General features: G+C 36.7%; 1 protein-coding gene across 9 annotated transcripts in view; it reads right to left on the minus strand.

Moving 5' to 3' along the window:
- Nucleotides 1-18,899, minus strand: part of LOC127438187 (dedicator of cytokinesis protein 3-like) — a 278,795-nt gene that overhangs the window by 21,514 nt on the left and 238,382 nt on the right. For 8 of the 9 annotated variants that reach the window (XR_007896670.1, XR_007896671.1, XM_051693557.1 and 5 more), the window contains 17 exons: nt 17,220-17,344; nt 16,680-16,842; nt 16,378-16,484; nt 15,801-15,972; nt 15,571-15,668; nt 12,947-13,030; nt 12,142-12,242; nt 11,882-11,963; nt 11,304-11,474; nt 8,418-8,610; nt 7,569-7,696; nt 7,303-7,449; nt 5,660-5,758; nt 4,332-4,426; nt 3,301-3,376; nt 1,790-1,890; nt 3-61 (listed from right to left, as the gene is read on the minus strand). Coding sequence is in view for 7 of the 9 variants with exons in the window: in XM_051693557.1 (XP_051549517.1) it covers nt 3-61; nt 1,790-1,890; nt 3,301-3,376; nt 4,332-4,426; nt 5,660-5,758; nt 7,303-7,449; nt 7,569-7,696; nt 8,418-8,610; nt 11,304-11,474; nt 11,882-11,963; nt 12,142-12,242; nt 12,947-13,030; nt 15,571-15,668; nt 15,801-15,972; nt 16,378-16,484; nt 16,680-16,842; nt 17,220-17,344 (2,001 nt within the window). In the remaining 2 variants the exon portion in view is untranslated. The remainder of the gene's footprint in view (nt 1-2; nt 62-1,789; nt 1,891-3,300; nt 3,377-4,331; nt 4,427-5,659; nt 5,759-7,302; nt 7,450-7,568; nt 7,697-8,417; nt 8,611-11,303; nt 11,475-11,881; nt 11,964-12,141; nt 12,243-12,946; nt 13,031-15,570; nt 15,669-15,800; nt 15,973-16,377; nt 16,485-16,679; nt 16,843-17,219; nt 17,345-18,899) is intronic. The other variant, XM_051693558.1, reaches the window with a different exon arrangement.

The following is an 18,899-nucleotide window of genomic DNA, read 5'->3' on the forward strand; positions in this document are numbered from 1 at the left end:
ACCCAAATTCTGCCACATGCTAAATAGCTCGTAAGCCATCATTACTCTCATATCACCATACCTGGGAGAACAGGTAAAGCAAACAATAGAACAATCAGACACCGCATACAACCTAAATCTCTTCTAAACCCATGCAAGAACTGATGCACAAACTAACGCACAGGCTGGCATAGGCATTGATCTCTGAAACAAACAGCATGTTTTAAACATGCTAGACTCAAAACAGAATTACAGGCTCCATTTAAAAGAAGGAAGACGGTGGAGGAATCAGCCCTCCCAAACTTACTCACAGGGTGATCATCTATCTTGCATGCCGTGCTGTATGTCTTGCATGCATTTTCGTATCTAATAATTTGTTTGAGAAATCATATGGGGTCTTTGTGCTTTGCTTTAAGTACCTGACTAATAAATGAAGGAACAGGTATGTATTAATCATGAGATGCAGATCTCTTTGCTAACATTAAAAGAAGGAAAAGCTAGCTGGAAAAGATGAAATATGAGTAGGTAGCATGCAGTCTGAAGAGTGCAGCGGCTAGTATGAGTCATGGGTTAATCTCAACCCTCCCTACAATAACTCAGATTAAACTGCTGTGATGTACAGTGGGGTTCCCTCCTGATAACCAACTTATTTTTTTTTCATATTTAAATGAATATATGGAATTTTAGTAATTTTGACTCATTCCTCGGTTTATAAAAGCAGAGGAAAAACACCTTTATAGTAATGCACTTAAAATGGAAGTTTATGGGGCAAGTATACAGCACCACAAATAAATGCTGAAGTTACAGTATATTCAACACACTGTGATAGAACTGCTTACCAACCTTGTATGTGCAAAGTTTTCCTTAATTTTCCATCTTATAATATGTATCATGAACACATTTACAGTAGTGCACTTACAATGGAAGTCTATGTGGCAAGTACTGTATATAGCACCAAAAATACATGTTAAAGAAACAGTATATCCAAAACGCTGTGATAAAATTGCTTACCATCCTTGTCAAATTTTTAACTGCATGACCATGAGCACATTTCCTAATGTACTTACAATGGAAGTTATGGGGCAAGTATAAAGCACTACCAATAGGCTGCGTGTTGTATTCAACACACTATGATAAAAAAGCTTACCATCCTTGTCTGTGCCAAGTTATATCTAATTTTTCATCTCATGACCATGTAAACCAAGTAGACCTGGTAACTTTCACACAATGTAAGGATACCATGGAGTGGTGGTGACATAGTGGGCTAAAGCACATAACTGGTAATTCTGGTGATTGCTGGTTCAATCCCCAGAGCCACCACCATTGTGTCCTTGTGCAAGGCACTTAACTCCAGGTTGCTCTGGGGGTATTGTCCCTGTAATAAGTGCACTGTAAGTCGCTTTGGATAAAAGCATCTGCCAAATGGATAAATGTAAATACCAGGAAGGGACATCTATGAAGCATTTTTACATGGAATTAGGGTAACCAGAAAAGTAGTCCCAACCAGTAAAGCTTGGTTTAGACAACTTTACAGCTCACATAATACACAATTTCAGATAGAAAATGAAAGTGTTTTAATAAAGTTTTGTTTTCACATTTCTATACTTCAAAACTTTGCCCTATAGACTTCCATTGCCATAGATGCTGCAGATAGATCTAAAGTTGTATTTAACCTAGAATATACCTTCAGGTAGAAAAGGGAACAATCTAATCAGTATGGTAAATAATTATGTCATTTGGTGTTTTTGTTGTGTGTTTTTTTTTTTTTTTCTAAAAGCGTTACATGAGCAAAAGCATCAGCATGTCTTACTTGTCAAAGACCTTCTTCCTCTTGGCTGGTGTGAGCATCTCCAGCTGTAGACTGGGCTGGTTGATAAACAACACTGCCAGACTAAAGTAAGAATTCCAAACCTGATAGAAAAAAAACGTTAGTTAATTTGTAACAATTTTGTAACATTTGTAATATGTACGTTACGCATTCATGAGCACAAAAAACAAAACAAAAAAAAGAACACAAGTTCTAATGTAAACGTGCGTACTCATGAATGCTCACATGCGTCAAGGTTGCCACTGAATAATTACTTGCATTTAAGATCGTATGTCTTCTGAAGGTTGGAAGTATGTTGAGTCACATGGGCTAATTTTATGATACTTTTGGGTCCTTTTTAAAAGCTTTTAAGTTAAGCATTACATGATGGTAAGATGAAAATTTAAATTTTTGGGTGAACTTTTCCTTTAAATCAAAGTCAAAGTATATAAACTAGGGCTGTCGAGTTAACACATGAATTCAGGGTGATTATATATATATATATATATATATATATATATATAAACATTAATGTTTTTCACATATAATCATGTCCCTGGACCATAATAAGAAATATTTCTGCCATCTGAGTAATTTAAGCTTGAAGTTCCACCTGTTTTCAACAGGAGGCAGTAAGCAAAACTCCAGCTGTATAGGCAACGTGCAGCCATACAGACAACAAACCACACTCATACTTGCTTGCCACTAGTGACAGCACAAGATGAGGACATGATCTTGTTTTCAAACATAGCTGTGCGGAGTGCAATTCTGAATGCAGGGATCTCAAGACAAGTTTCAAACTACGTTTAACTTGATAAAGCAAACTAAAAACACTGAGTTTATGACACAACCAAAGTGAGATGCTCCAAAAGTGTCTGTCTGATGCATGTGTACATTAACTTGTCTTTAGAAAAGCCTTATAATAAATCTGTTTTAGACAGATTGGCGAATGTAATTGCAAAATGGATTTCTAGGCCAATGATAGGCTTATGTTCATTTATATGAAAATAAATAATGTATTGACTTCGAAAGCCACATTTTATGTTGTCTTATCAATGCTCGTCCGCCACAATAATGTTGTGATATAATAATTCCATTTTCTAATTCATAATTTCAAATGAGGACAACATACTGTACTGTAGGTGAGCCATGCAGCCATTTTCAATGAAAGCCTACAATCCCATACTGTTTTTCTCTGAAAGATAACTTTCATTAATAATTCAGTAGATTTAAACTAGAGTCTGGTTAGTGGCACCATCTGTCTTGATCAGGGAGCGGTGCTTCATTATGGAGTAGACTAGAGAGAACCCAGTGTGTCCAAAAGAAGGACTCCACAACAGACCCATAAAGCACTGCCACAGAGGTACATGTGTGTACATGCGAATGTGTGATCTTAAGAAAAAGAGACATGTGTGCATGTTTGAAAAAGATGTTTACTGTGTGACAATGCATGTCAGTGAGTCTTTGGTACAGCAAAGTGAAGTGTGTGTTTGATGTTCATCATGGCAACACACCTTAAAATCAAAGTCAGCATCCGTGAAGCTCTTATGCAGAGCAGGTGACAGATACTGAGTTGTGCTCACAATGATACTGCAATAGAGAGTGATCAGAATAACAAATATAAATATTAAATATACATTTTTGGCAAGTGGTATCAAAAATTGATGGTATTTATACAATGCAAAAAAACAAAAAACAAAACAAAAAAAAACTACTATGTTCTAACATTAAAAATACATGCAATACAATGTATTTATTGTGTAACTACACATTGTTCTGCAAAATTATATATATAAAAAAATCACATTTGCTGCTACTGACATTGAAGTACGGATAGGTTTAGGAGTGGGGTAGTGTTAGGGTTAGGGGTTAGTTTTAGGGTTTAGGGTTAGGTTTAGGAGTAAGGTTAACAGTGTAACTACAGATGTAATTAAATGGAGGTACTTTAAAATTAAGTACAATGCAACAACACATATGTACATTATAAATACTTTGTATTAAACGCTTAAGTGCATAGTAGTTAAAGACACCTAATATAAAGTGGGTCTAAAAGTCTTATAAATCTTAATCACTTTTTCCCCCATTGATTTTCATTAACAAATATGTAACATTCTTAAAACAAGATAAATTTAATTGGGAAGCAAAATTACATTAATAAATTAGTAATATATTAAACTTTTCAGAGAAATCTAACAACATTCAATGAACTTTACACTTAAAAACAACAAATAAAAACATTTGCCAATAGGGTAAGGACAATCACACTTGTTTCTCCCTTTGAATTACGTTTTTATTATTATTATTATTCTTTTTTAATTATTATTATTCTTGTTTTAAGCATAAACCTCATTCAATTTTGATTGATTTCTCTGAAAACAAGACTTATTACCTGCAGTGAAGTTTTACTGTACAGGAACTAATTTTTATTTATTTATTTCCAGTTAAATCCATTGTATCATCTACAGTATATACGCTTTTATACAAAGCAAAACGATACGTTTTGAGATTTTTGAGTTTCCCAAATGAAGATGGGGTCAATTCTCACTTGCTGGTCAAGAGTCTCATGACGTTCCAGTCTCTGGGAAATATACTGAGCTTCATCAGGTTTCTGAACACACAGAAAATCTTCAGTAAGAACTCCTAAAAGAGATGAAGAGGGATACAAAGACAGGTTAAAAATCTTAATGACCTTGCATATTCTTTATAGCTTCATTTAATTACTATTTAATTTATAGCATTATTTTGGGATTAATTAAGTCATACACTTTTTAATCCAGATTTCTGAAATTGTTTAAAGGGATAGTTCACCCAAAAATGAAAATTCAGCCATTTTTTTGTGCTCAGTGATGTCATACAGTGGCAGTTTATGGTGACCACCTCTTCAAGCTTCAAAAGAACACAAAAGTATAATTCAGAAGTCTAATAAATTATTCCATGAGACTCATGATTGTTATGAAACAATACGATAAGGTTTGGTGAGAAACAAACCGAAATCTAATGTATTATTTAGTGAAAATATTCACTGACTCTTGATCTCCATTGATCTCCATTTCTATGCCCAGCCTTATTTTCTTGAAAGTTTTTGGACTGGTGCCAGTTCACAGTGGACGGATTTACCCGCGCGATGCCAAAAATAGAAAACCAGTGATCGATAGAATGTACCGTCGCTCGTCACTGCTAGATTGGACAAAAACTCTGATTACCATAGAAAATATGCCTTTTATCGTGTGTCGTTTGCTGTCAGGTTAGGACACATTTTGACTGTGGCTGCCTGTAGCCTCCTCTATGTTTCTGTTTGATTTACGAGTACTCCGTTCAAAAAAATAAGGCTGGGCATAGAAATGTATCAATTCTTCGACTACAAACTATTCAGACACGTTAAGGAAGTTCTGTTCTCTGAACTGTGTGCAGCTGTGTTGTGGTCTGTTGTCACTATCACTGTGGAGGATCTGTTTTTAGATAAACAAAACAAGTTTTCTCTTGAACGCCCCAATGTTGCGAGGGCGCTGCGTGAACTGTTGCTCTCGTATCCTATCATGAACGCACACAGGAGATCAACAGTTTCACCAAATCTTATTGTATGCTTTCATAACAATCATGAGTCTCATGGAATAATTTATTAGACTTCTGAATTATACTTTTGTGTTCTTTTGAAGCTAGAAGAGGTGGTCACCATAAACTGCCATTGTATGCCATCACTGAGAACAAAATGTTTTCTTTTGTTTTAAGAAAAATAAAGAAAGTCATATTATAACAACACAGGGGTGAATAAACAATGACTGAATTTTCATTTTTGGGTGAACTATTACCTTAAGTAATATTGTTAATCATGGATTCATGTGCATGATTTCTGAAATTTATTAGACAGTTCACCTTCAGCTCCTCTTTGCTCTGGAAGTTGTCTAGCAGGTGTTGAAAGTGAATGTCCGACATTTGTCGCAGAAGGGATAACAGACAAGACACGTATTCCCCCTGCCAATCAGAAAGCAGGCAAGTCTTTGTGAGCCAACAAATCTGTTCATCAAACAGCCAATCAAACACATCCAAAGGGAGAAGGGGAGTGGAATGAATGAGACGTCTGATTAGACCATGTCTAAATATGAAAAAAATATTAAAAAACTCTTCAAAAATGTATGAATGTCATTACAGCAGATAACAAAATACTAAACCAAGTTCATTTAATTTAAAGAAAGTTAGCACAAACACAATTTTCAAGAAAAACAAAAGATATGTTTATAATGAAAAGCTTTAGCATAATTTGTTTGCAGGTGCCACTTGACATTTTAAATTTTGTATTTAGTACTTGACATTCATATGGTGCCTTGATTCTGCCATGGAATAAACACATAAAAAAAAGTTCATTGACTTTATATCTCAAATTACTGAATTAATAACTCACAATTGCACACAATTGAGAGATATACAGTCAAAATTGCATGGTATAACTATTTTGCAAGTTTTTATCTCGCAATTGCACCCTAAAATGTCCAATTGCAGATAGGAAGTAAAAATTGTGAGTTTATAACTTGTAATTGTGACTCTATATTTCTCAAGATATAAACTCACAATTGCGACTTACTATCTTGCAATTGCGACTTTATTGCTCATAATTAATTACAACTTTACATTTCACAATGTCGACCTCATTTCTCATAATTATGAGATATAAAGTCACAATTGTGAGTTTATATCTCGTAATTGTGACTTTATATTTCACAGTTGTGAGAAATAAAGTTGCAATTGTGAGTTTATATCTCGCAATCATGATTTTATATCGAAATTTCCAATCTTGCAATTGTGACTTCCTAATTCTGACTTTATATTTCGAAATTGTGAAATATAATCTCAAGATAAATAGTCAGAATTACCACTTTTATTTTTTATTCCGAGACAGGATCAGGTTTCCATACATTCATATATTTTTAAGTGTGGCTTAAGTGTTCAAATACTTTTTGGGACCACTGTCTACACATACAGTGAGTACAGTACATACTGTATACACACATACTAGTTTTTTTTTCAGTTCTTTTTATGAAAAGATGAAAAGCATGCAAAATGTTTATCAAAGGATCAAAATTCATACAGTACATCAAAGTATGTTTGTGTTCTAGTAGCAGCATATTGCAATATGTTACAGACAACAGACTAAACTTAGGAGACATAAGACAAAGATGGATGAAGACATATTTAGTGTGAGTCAGAGAGCGAGTAAGTATGAGAGATACAATGGACAAGACAAACACATAGACAATTTAAATGTGGGATGATAGATGACGGACGGACGGACGGACAGACAGACAGATAGATAGATAGAGGCCTCATTTTTTGCAATATGTCCACCAATGATTGGATCACTTGAGACAGATGCTAATACCAGTTGTAAACAAGACCAAATAGAGAGAACACACAGAAAAGATCTCAGTAGCAATGCTGCCAAGCAGGTGGAGCAGAATATAGCGGGATGAAGGCATGGAGGAGAGGGAGGAGTAGAAGAATCAGATTTGTTAGTTACTAACAGTGATCTCAGCTGTGCACTGTGGACAGCGCTGTCCTCTTACCGCCTCCTGAGACTGAGATTTACTCATGATGGCCAGTAGCGTCTGCAACAACACATCCAATAAACTCTCCACCATCATCTCCACCTCTTCCTGCACTGAGCTCTCCTAAAGACCAGAAGAGAGGAACATCTCCTTAAAGTTATCAGCCATTAGACATAGGGTATATTTGAACTTCTGAAGCTGTGTACATGGGCTGATTTTGCATGTTTTTTTTGCGTGTGTACCAGTGAGCTGCTCTTAACAATGGAGAAGATGCTGCTTAGGATCCCTGAGCAGATAAGAAGCTCTTTCTGCTGCCGCAGATGCAGATGAATATGATGGAGAACAACAGGAAGTAGAATTCTCCTTGATTCTGTGAAGAGGGTTGGGGGGTGCGTGGAGATAAGTCACAATTTAAGTAAACAAGAAATGAAATTTTTCCGAATTTGCTTTTCTTTTTGTGAAAGATTCATCAGTGCAGTTAAGTCTTTATAATCGTAACTGTGAAATCGTAACTGTGTAATTATAACTGTGTCATCGTAACTGTCTAATTGTAACTGTATAATCGTTACTGTGTAATTGTTACTGCGTAATCGTTACTGCGTAATCGTTACTGCGTAATCGTAACTGGTAATTGTTGTTACTGTGAAATCATAACTGTGAAATTGTTACTGTGAAATGGTTACTATGTAACAGTTTCTGTGTTATCGTTCCTGTGTAATCATTACTATGCAATCATAATTGTAAAATCGTAACTGTGTAATCGTAATTGTGTAATCATTACTGTGTAATCGTAATTGTGTAATTGTTACTGTGTAATCATTACTATGTAATCTTAACTGTAAAATTGTTACTGTGCAATCATTACTGTGTAATCGCAACTGTGAAATCGTTACTGTGTAATTATTACTGTGTAATCTTAACTGTGAGATCATTACTGTACAGTCATAACTGTGAAATCATTACTGTGTAATCGTAATTGTAAAATCGTAACTGTAATCGTTACTGTGTAATCATAACTGTGAAATTGTTACTGTACAATCGTAACATTCAGAAGATTATGAACGTGAGTAAATGATGTGATAAAATCATACCTGGGAAGGAGAAAAGCCTGCTATCCACTGTTCGAGCAATGGACTGCAGCTTTACCACGTCCATGGACTGACCAATGTGGACTGTGCTGGGCATACTCCCCAGAGTTCCCCTTACAAATTCTGCCACTTCCTGCACTGTGAACATCTGTAGGAGCTCGTCAAAAATGGCAGGAAAAGAGTTGAGCAGGGCAGCCTGGAGAGGAGATGGAAAGACATGAGAGAAATAAAGATGTAGACTTTTTATTTGTTGCTGAAGAATATCAGCGTTCCAGTTTGGACAGTTTAAGATTAGAAGGGGACTGCTGGCCAAAGAAGGGATGGAGATCATAAACAAAGCAAGAGATGATGTTATAGTGAGGGTTTGCCAATGCCTCATGGTTACTGATGTCAGATTAGTAGATTAGATCTTAAATAAAGTCAGTCAAGTTGAGTTTTTGAGGAGAAGAGGCTAAATTAACCATGGCGTTATATAAGAATCGACTGTGTCAAGGTTACATCCAAAAAATAATTCAAAAGTCACATAAAGTGACATTTTGGATATTCCTATAAAGGAATATATCCATCAAATATATACATCTCTTGCTTCTGAGGACTTTCCTTACCCCCTTAGCTCAACAGTCCAAACGTAAGATCCATTACAAGCAACTTGATATAGGGTCCCAGGTTCAGTACCAATAAAGAGAAAAGGTGATGGTGGGGGTGATCAAACAAGGTTGTGAGAGTTTTGAAGCACTCAGGATTTCATGTTTGTGCAATAGAAGATTTGGTGTCAAACACAGCAATCAAAAATGAGAAACACCTCAAGAAACCAAACAGAAGATACATTGCTTTGGGGAAAGGTAAGAAGCATTTGTTGGTGTTGGTCAGTTTGTTTGGATTGTTGGTTCTAATAAATGTCTTGTGTTCACAAAAGGTATTGGGTGGTTGTATGTGGCAGTAGATGCTTTGGACATTGGAGTTGGGTTGGGTTGTGAGGGAGTCTCTGTTCCATTTCTGTGGGGCAATTCAGCAAGCTGCTTCTACTTACAGACAGTGGAGAGGGCCGTGGGGCATTACAGCTCAACGGCTGCAAGCAGCTGCCCTGGTTGGTACTGGCTTGTCCTGTAGGAGGCTGGGGACCCTGGGGAGGGGGTACAGTGAGGTGGGGCAGGATTGGGTCAAGAGCCAGGGCGAGGATGGGAGGAGTCCACAAAGGTACAATATGGGCAATTCAAGAGCAAAATCAAGTCAACAAAAATATAAAAGACTAGGCTTCATAAAAGCAGCAGTGCTGTCCTTGGAAGAACATACAGGTCTAGTCAATGATCAATCACTCTGACTAATCAAAGTACAGCCACATGTTATTTATTCCACGATTTCCTAGTTGGGCCAGAATTAAATGTGTTGCTGGAGACAAGAACAATAAAATATGGAGGTGACAGTAGAAGTCAAGTGGAAGAAATACAATATACTGTACAGTACAGTCCATAATGTCATTAGGAACATAAATGTTTCCTGCATGTTATTAGTGTTTTGAACAAACCCCTCACCCTGACACTGTGTCCTAACCAGACACGATAAGATTCCAACAACAAGCAATCTGTCTGTCCACATTGAACAATACATGGCTGTGTAACATGATTGGGATCTTTTACTCTTAAATGACTGATAAAATCAGAATAGTCAGCCAAAACAGTTTATCGAATGTAAATCCTTTTCTCACTGAAGTTGCATATGGACATATGCTTTCTATGGCAATATCTGAAGAGGTAAAGTTGCTCTATGAATCACAACTCAATTCAGTTTATTATAACGGTTTATGTTCCCACAGTACTCCTGATGTAATTTCAGAAAGCTTCATGTGGAAGCGGAAAGTTAGAGGTAGTCTGTATATCTGTAACCTCTCATCCGTTCTTAATAGTTGTGTTTGCCAGACCTAGAGCACCTTAGCAGTCACAAAATGTGCTAATAACACTCAATTGCAATGCCCTGGCAACCACCCACAAAACCCAAGTAGTGGTGAGATTTGTTCGGCAAAGCCCTAACAGTTCCTTAAGAAAAATCTAGTTACTAATCTCAAAAACTTGGTTGGAGAAACTCTTGTTTGTATCTTTCAATTTTCTTCTCAAGTGCTTGGCTTGTGTTCTTCAGATTCAGCACTATGTGAACAATTTACATCTGCTCCAATGAGCAAGACATTTTTCTCAAAGATACTCTTGAAGCCTGTGGGATTTTTTTTTTTTTTTTAGTTTTGTCTGATTCTCATTCTGCATGAGAAATGATTGAACAGGATCTCCTTGAGATGAGGCTGTCTAAACAATTTAGACATACAACTTCTTGAGGGCAGATCTTGATAGACATGTCAATCTGATAGAAGACTAAACAAACATGGGCCTGAAGGAAACAACTTTGATCCTGGGTCAACAAGCATGGCTTCAAACATCAGTAATTCAATACAACTAAACCTTTTATTTTCTAATACATCAGAGCACACTATTTTGAAGCAAGTTTGCTTCTCAGGTAAAATAAGTAATATTTAATAAAAATGCTTAATACAAATGTACTAAAAGATACAGTCTTTATCATCTGTCTCTAAAATCATGGCCTTCCAAATCTTTAGTTTTTATTTGTCCTGTGATAAATGCAGTTAGTAACTGTATAAATGCTATACTGGACTACAGCACGCTGTTTTTTGTTGTTGTTTTGTTTGCAATATTGTCTTACATAATTTTTCATAGATTTTAAAAGTATCTTCTGCACTGTATAGTATATATTGTCCTGTCAGGACTTGCAGCCTGTTCCTGTACGCATTGTCTCCTTCTAACTGACAAAATTTGACAAAATTCACATTCTCTTTGCAACAAGGTACTTATACATCTCTGAATGCATCTTGGGTTTGCATCTGACCTGTGTGAAAATTAGCGTTTCAGAGCTGCGGCTGTCGAGGCTGAGCACAAAGCGGATGGACTGGAAAAGCTCCTGGATACTGGCACGAAACTGGTCTTCCTCCATCCCACATGTGGCTCGCGAGTAGAGGATCCGCGACTGGACGATGAACTTAAACAGGTACTCCAGAGCCTGGGGGAACATTTAGAGTTAGCTTTGTAATTTGAAGTTTATAAACAATGATATTCTAAAATATCTTTCAAACGTTCAAAATATGATGGAAAGATCAGCGTGCATCAGGAAATAATGAGTGAATATTGACTTAAATGTTGGTCTTTCCATCATGCAATACTATCGTATGGCTTTTGAAGACTTGGGATATAGTGCACAAGTCATATTGACTGCTTTAATGGTGCTTTTCTGATGCTATTTTGTTCTTTTTGGAGCTCAGCAGACATGGACACTATGAACTTTCATCATATAAAAAGAAATGGATGAGGATTCTTAAATAATGACAGAACTTAGATTTTTGGGTGACCAATTCCTTTAAGAGGACTCGCATCGGTACAGTGTACATAGGGACACCACAGAGATCTTACCCTCATGGCTTCCTGAATGTGATCCTGTCGTACGACTTCTGCTGATCGGTCCATAAACCACTTAAGACAGCGAATGAGCTCCCTGTATTTAAAATGGAATATCTAGTTAGATTATACCAGAGGAGTTAATTGGTTCATATTCTAAATTCATTAAAAATATGAAATCTATCTCCATTTACACTTATTCTTGACCAAGATCCAATCCACTTGTCGTGAAATATTCCTAAACAAAAACATTCTTCAAAAAGCGAAGGACTCACTTGTAAGCCAGAGCTCCAGCGAAATGCTTCTGGATGTAAGTGTCCATCACAGGCCGGAAGTGATAAAATTTACTGTCCCGGAGTAGATTGATGATAAACACCTGGACAGAGATGGACAGCAGAGGTCAGGAGGTCACAGATCAGATCCAAAAGTCTGATTTAGGGTGAAAGGATCACTATGCATCAGTGGAGAAAGGATGCAATGGATGCCTACGGTGATCTGAGAAACACTGATTGTCAGTTTGAAATATGCCTTTACAGCTTCTTTTGCCAGAGTATGGTCATTTAAATTAACCAAAAATGATGAATTCCAAAGGACATGTGACAAAATGAAGAACAATACAAGAAGAATACAGCCCATGTAGGTGCACTGAGCTCCTCAAAGAAACATGACAGATGTATTCAGGCCAAGAGAGGCTAGAATGGCTTGAATCATTTTACAGAAGTACAAGAAGCTAAACACTCCCTGGAGATGCCACCTTTAGGCAGCTGTGAATGCCTAATAATGCATGGATCCATGCCAGCTGAGAACTTCAATTTTTCAAAACAGACTCACACACACACACACACACACACACACACACACACACACACACACACACACACACACACACACACACAGCATTGAAACTGCTGAAAGAGATGGATTGTGCACATTTAAAGGCATGCATACACACAAACACTTTCTTGTACAGTAAATAGGAGTCTAAGCTCTGGTGATGAATGGAAAATGGATATGTTATTGCAGATATGAATTAATAACATTAGGTAAGCTATCGAGTCATATATTAATAATATTTCCAACCAGTGACTGAAACACCAGCGGTCCGTATTTGTCCGTGTTGTCATCCAGAATGGAAAACAGTGTATCAAGGATGTCTTGAAGAAACTGGAACAGAAATATAAAAAATATGCATGTCAATTAGAATAAGCAGAACTTTTAGACCCCAAGAAATCGCTAGAAAAGCACAGTGGTTGTATTAGGGGGAGGGACATAATGTCTACATTTCCTCCATGTCCATTGTCACATGCCCTTCAGCTGTCACAGAAACACAAAACATGAGCAGATGTTCATATGAACTTAATTCTAAATTTGAAATGTATTACACATAAATAATATTTAGAAATACAGTATGTGTAACCCAGGTAATGTACCTAAAATAATTGCTGTACTTTAATTGAAAGCCAGTAACTGTAATCTAAAAACAATGTGTTACACTACTTATTTTTTAACTTCAAGTAATGAGATTACAGCACCAAATTTTGTAATCATATTACACCAAACATTGTTTAAGAGTATACTAGCATATACAGTGGTAAGAAAAAGTATGTGAATTAGCTGGTTTTCTGCATTAATTGGTCATAAAATTAGGTATCATCCTCATTTAGAGTCAAAAGTATAGTCATACACAATGCGCATAACCTAATAACAGACAAAAAATGATGATCTTTAATGTATTTATTGAACACATCCCATTAAGCATTCACAGTGCTGTGGAAAAATAAGTGAACCCTTGGATTTAATAACTGGTCGATTCTCCATTGGCAGCAATAACCTCAACCAGGCATTTCCGGTAGCTGTGGATTAGACCTGGACAATGTTCAGAAAGAATTCTGGACCATTCTTCCTTACAGAACTGCTTCAGCTCAGCCACATTTTTAGGATATCTGGTATGAACAGCTCTCCTGAAGTCATTCTACAGCACCTCTACTGGGTTAAGGTCTGGGCTCTGACTGGACTAGAAGTCTGCAACCCGACCCAAGCCCGACGGGACCCGAGAACCCGACAGGTTTCGGGCTGGGTTCGGGTCAGTTTTTCAAATAGGACTTCAGGTTCGGGTCGGGTTTGTATGAATGCAAAAATAAACAGCCCTACCGAACTTGTTTCAACCACACGCTCTCACTCACAGACACGCGTGAACGGACGAATTAAGGGCCGTTCACACCGAATGTGTTTTTGTGTGCATCTGTAAACACATGCTGGATGAATGTCTTTGACATTTGCACTGCATCTCACTTTTTCTTCAGCATCTCGCGCAGGACCAGCACATTTTAAACACCATGTCAAGTTAAAAAGAACGTCAAATTTTCAAAAATGCATGTTGAGACACCTGCACTCTGTTTCATTCTTTGCGCTGCATCTAGATTGTTTTTAGCGCAGTTGTCACAAAGATTCAACATTCTAAACATGTTCAGGCTGCATTGAGTGGACTGTTGCAGGGTTTCATATTATTCCAGATAGCTCTGCAAAGTTTCAGCAAATAAACGGTAAGTCAATGCTTTTTTCCCTTCTGCTCTAGTGTACTATGGGGCTGCTGTGCCTTTTTAAAAATGTGTAAGTTTACTGTTTCAGTACTGTTACAAATGTTACCTATATGCTTACATAAAATACAGCCTATTGCAACAGTACTTGCTAGGAGATGAAATTAGATAGTAAGCAATTTCAGGTTTGGGTTGGGTCGGGGCTTAAAATCTGATGATATCATTCGGGCCGGGTACGGGTCGTGTTCAGGGTTCATTTTAAGGCCTGTGCAGACCTCTAGACTGGACCACTCGGAAAGGTGGATTTTCTCAATTTGAAGCCATATTATAGTGGATTTAACTTCTACTGAGCTTCAGCTGGCACACAGCCACCCTGACATTATCCTCTAAGATATTTTGATAAACTTGGGAATACATTTTTTTCCCAAAGATAAACCAGTTCCAATGATACCTTCAAGTCTTTAGCTGTCACTCTAGGTTTGTTTTATTACCTCACTCAGCATTCTGCAGTGTGCCCTTTGAGCCACTTCAGGGAGAGTAACCACAGTACTAAATCATCTCCATTTATAGACAATTTGTCTAACTGTGGACAGATGCATATCTAAGCTCTTCAAGATAATTTAATAACCCTTTCCGGCTTTATGCAAAGCAACAATTCTTGATCTTAGGTATTCTGAAATAAATTTTTTGCGAGGCATGGTCCACATCAGCAGATGCTTCTTGTGAATAGCAAACTCAAAATGTTTGAGTGCTTTTTATAAGTCAAAGTAGCTCTAACCAACACCTCTAATCTTTTTTCATTAATTGGATGCCAGGTTTGCCAACTCCAACTAAAGCTTTTGTTGACATCATAAGCCTATGGGTTCACATACTTTTTTCCAACCTACACTGTGAATGTTTGAATGATGTATTTAATATGTACAAGACCAGTACAATAATTTGTTAAAACAGATTTTCTTTGTTAATTGTTGTAACTTACATTAAAATCAAACCAGATTTTCAGACAAAATTATACATAAATGCAAGTAATCCCAAAGGGTTCACATACTTTTCTTGCCACTTTGCATAGCACCAAAGCTAATAAATCTGAACTAAAAGCCACAAAATTCAAAATGTTATTTCATGGGGTCTTTAAAAAAATAACATTAAATAGCACAGAGCTCTCACTTTGACTATTTCCTCCCCGCAGACGTGCCGTAATCGACCCAAAATGTCCATTACGCTGTCCGGATGTGCTTTCCACTTTAACAAAGCTAGTAGATCGACTTAAAAACACAAGAAGAGAGTGTTAAAACTCTGAATTAAAAATAGCAAATGATATTTGCTAGGAAAACTGAATATTGTGCTAAGATTGCTTTAGATGTGTAATAACATGTTATAAAGTGTTAATAAGCTACCATTCTGTGTTAATTTGGTGGAAGAGAGCTGAGTGGAAATCCAGAGGTTTTCCTTAGTGCTGCGCTGGAATATGAGGCTTGACGGGAGGTTTGGGCAGCCGCTGAAGTCGTCTTTACAGCAGGGCAGTCCCAGGTACAGCCCATGGTTACTGAAGGTTGTGTTCTCATCACACTGATCATAGAAACATACAGAAGAGAGTTTTACATTTTAAGCAGCATGTGAACATGCCATTCCGATAATGTACTGAACAATAAGATCCATTCACTTTTAACACTGCGTTTCGTTTGTACACCTATAGTATGTGTTATACTTTATACAGTATTTTGTGATGAATAGCACAATTCTGTGGGATTTTGACTTGTCTGATAGCTATTGATCCAATGACATTTGGTTGGCAAATGGATAAAGATGCAAATGCTTTTAATTAATGCAATTTAAAAGTTACTTTTAAAAATGGATTATTTAATTGTTTATTTGTTCAATATTTAATTATATTTTTAAAAACGAAAATGTGAATTCTTTACAGATTTCCATACAGACTCATTTTTATCATTTAGTTCCTGTAGCTATCTTTACCTTGTAGACGTAAAGCTCATGGCTCTCGTCTGACAGTGTGGTGCCATCTTCTCTCATGAGCGGAGTGAACGCGAAGCCAAAAAGCTTCTTTTCTCCTTTGTCCTTTGCTGTGGACACACAAAAATGGGAATATTCTCCAAATTTGCCATGATATTTAAATCACCAGCACTATAAATTCATTCAAACACATTATAGCACTTATCAGACATTTGGACCCCACTGTTTACCAAAGTACCATGCTATTACTATCTTAAAAAACATCACTGTTCCACAGTACTTTATTGTAGAGGATGGGAGCTCACTTGAACAGTGTCTGAATTCAAAGCGCAGATGGGACCCCCGGAATCGGTCGATGGGGATTGGGAGTTTGATGACCTCACTCCAGCGAGGACTGTTGTTGTGATAGAGCACGAAAGAGCGATACTCGCTGATGTTGTGCTCTCCTGAGCCCAGACTAATGCATTCCTGATAAAACATAGAAGAAATGGAAACCACTCTTTAAAATGTTCTTTTATGTGCCTTTATTGAATATGTCAATGTTTGTGACACATGCAAATTAATGATGGTCTTATTTAAAATACATCAGAAAATCACAAACTCATTTAGTTTTCTCATTTTAACTAGTTTAGGCTGGACTAAATGATTAACCACATACCGTAAGTTACAGCTACAAATAGTGTTTTTCTTATAACTTTTTGGTACTTTCCACTTATAGGCTTTAGAAGTTAATAGCAGTTATTGTTTGTTTTATTTTCATATCATTGAACATAAGTCATTGCATAAGCAAACCGTGTTCATGGAAAATGGCTTTTTATATTTATTTTTGAAGTAGTTTGACGTACTTTGAGGATCTCGCCATCAGCGTAGAGCAGATACATGGTGACCTCAATGTTCTTTTGAACACTCTTGCCTCCTCTCTCAAAGTCTCCTTTCTCAAGCATGAGGTAGAGATCATTACGGATATCACCTAAACATCAACAAAAACAATGAAGTTTAGCAATTGTAAGTAAAAATGTGTTTCTTTAGACAGGGAAGAGTTTCTTTTCAGCATCTGTAGTGTTAAATTGCACTTGATCCACACAAACTCTCTGCAAACCACATTGCCAGGCTCATTATATCTGCTAATTGCTAATGTTTAGACTCTCCTTTAGTGAAGGAATTGTAAAAGAAAGAACATGCCATGATATCACTGGCCTACAGTCCATGTTCCTAAATGTTCTTTTTCAAGCTTTGGAGAACATCTAGTCTTAGATTGACCCAGCACACTAAATTTAGCTTCACTTTTTAAACCCTTCTACAGATGGTAATAAAAGCTATCGCCACGTAAATGTCAAATCATTTGTCCAGCTGAACTCTGTAGGAGCAAATATGCTCACATTGGCTGGAAGAAATACTGTCAACATTTTAAAAGAGCTAAACGTGCCTATTTCACCGTCACACCATTGACCCTGGTTTTCAGACAACCCTTCCATTATCAACCCTTTTCAATCCAATGACACAGTGGCCCACATTTTCCCTGCAAAGCAGTGGCTGCATCCTGGTCACTATAGTCTGAATAAATACCATCTCTCTCTCTCTCTGGAATAGTACTTAGCTCTTAACAGTCTGCCCAAGGGAAAAAAGTTTTAGCTGTTATTGAAAGAAGTTGGGGCTTAATTTGATTTCTTCCAATTACGGCTGACGCAATAAAGGAAAATTGAGAATGCTTGCTTTTTCGGAGCACTGTAAGAAACGATCTCTCCTGCTAATGCCCACCCTGGAGCTGAATATGCATACAGTTGAGTCTGGTGATGTATATTTTGGCTTAAGCTGTAAAGCAAATCTTAAATTTGCTCTGTTAATGAGACAGCAGATATTCTTTGAATAGTCAAGGAGAATGATAATAAGAAAACAGGGACCTTTTCACTATATGTTGCAATGCAACTACAAATATATTGCAGAGCTCAAATAGAATGGAAACATAATATTTGGTCACAAACTGAGACTGATTGTTTTGAGAGGCAAGGAACAAAACGTAGCATCTAAGACTTTTTAAAGACTTTAAAACAGATGAAACACAAATCGTTTAAACAGGTGGAAAAACAAATGAGATTTGAGAGTTACGACAGAGAGGAGGTTTTCAGCAAATAATGACTTACATTTCAATCTTTCCCTCATACAAATCTATCGTATGGCTTCAGAAGACTTAGAATATAGCATACAAGAGATTGGTCACAATATGTTATGTCTGAGTTTCTTCAACTACGGGCACTTTCATGTCCCAGAGGTTGATTTATTTTAACAAACAGATTTCCATTTTTTTTATTTTTTTTTATGGAATGTTAATTAAATGTTAATTGGAAAATTTTGATCAGGCTTTTTCATAATTTACCTTTGGTACTTTTCAAATGCATTTAAGTATACATGTAGATTTGAGAGTTTTAGCCTTGAACCAGACTTTTAAACTATGGAAATCCATTATATAAATAAATAAACATGTTTTACAGAAGAAAGAAAGTAATATATGTTTGAAACGACATGAG

The sequence above is a fragment of the Myxocyprinus asiaticus genome, chromosome 49, assembly GCF_019703515.2.
Source record: "Myxocyprinus asiaticus isolate MX2 ecotype Aquarium Trade chromosome 49, UBuf_Myxa_2, whole genome shotgun sequence".
NCBI classification, from domain to species: domain Eukaryota; kingdom Metazoa; phylum Chordata; class Actinopteri; order Cypriniformes; family Catostomidae; genus Myxocyprinus; species Myxocyprinus asiaticus.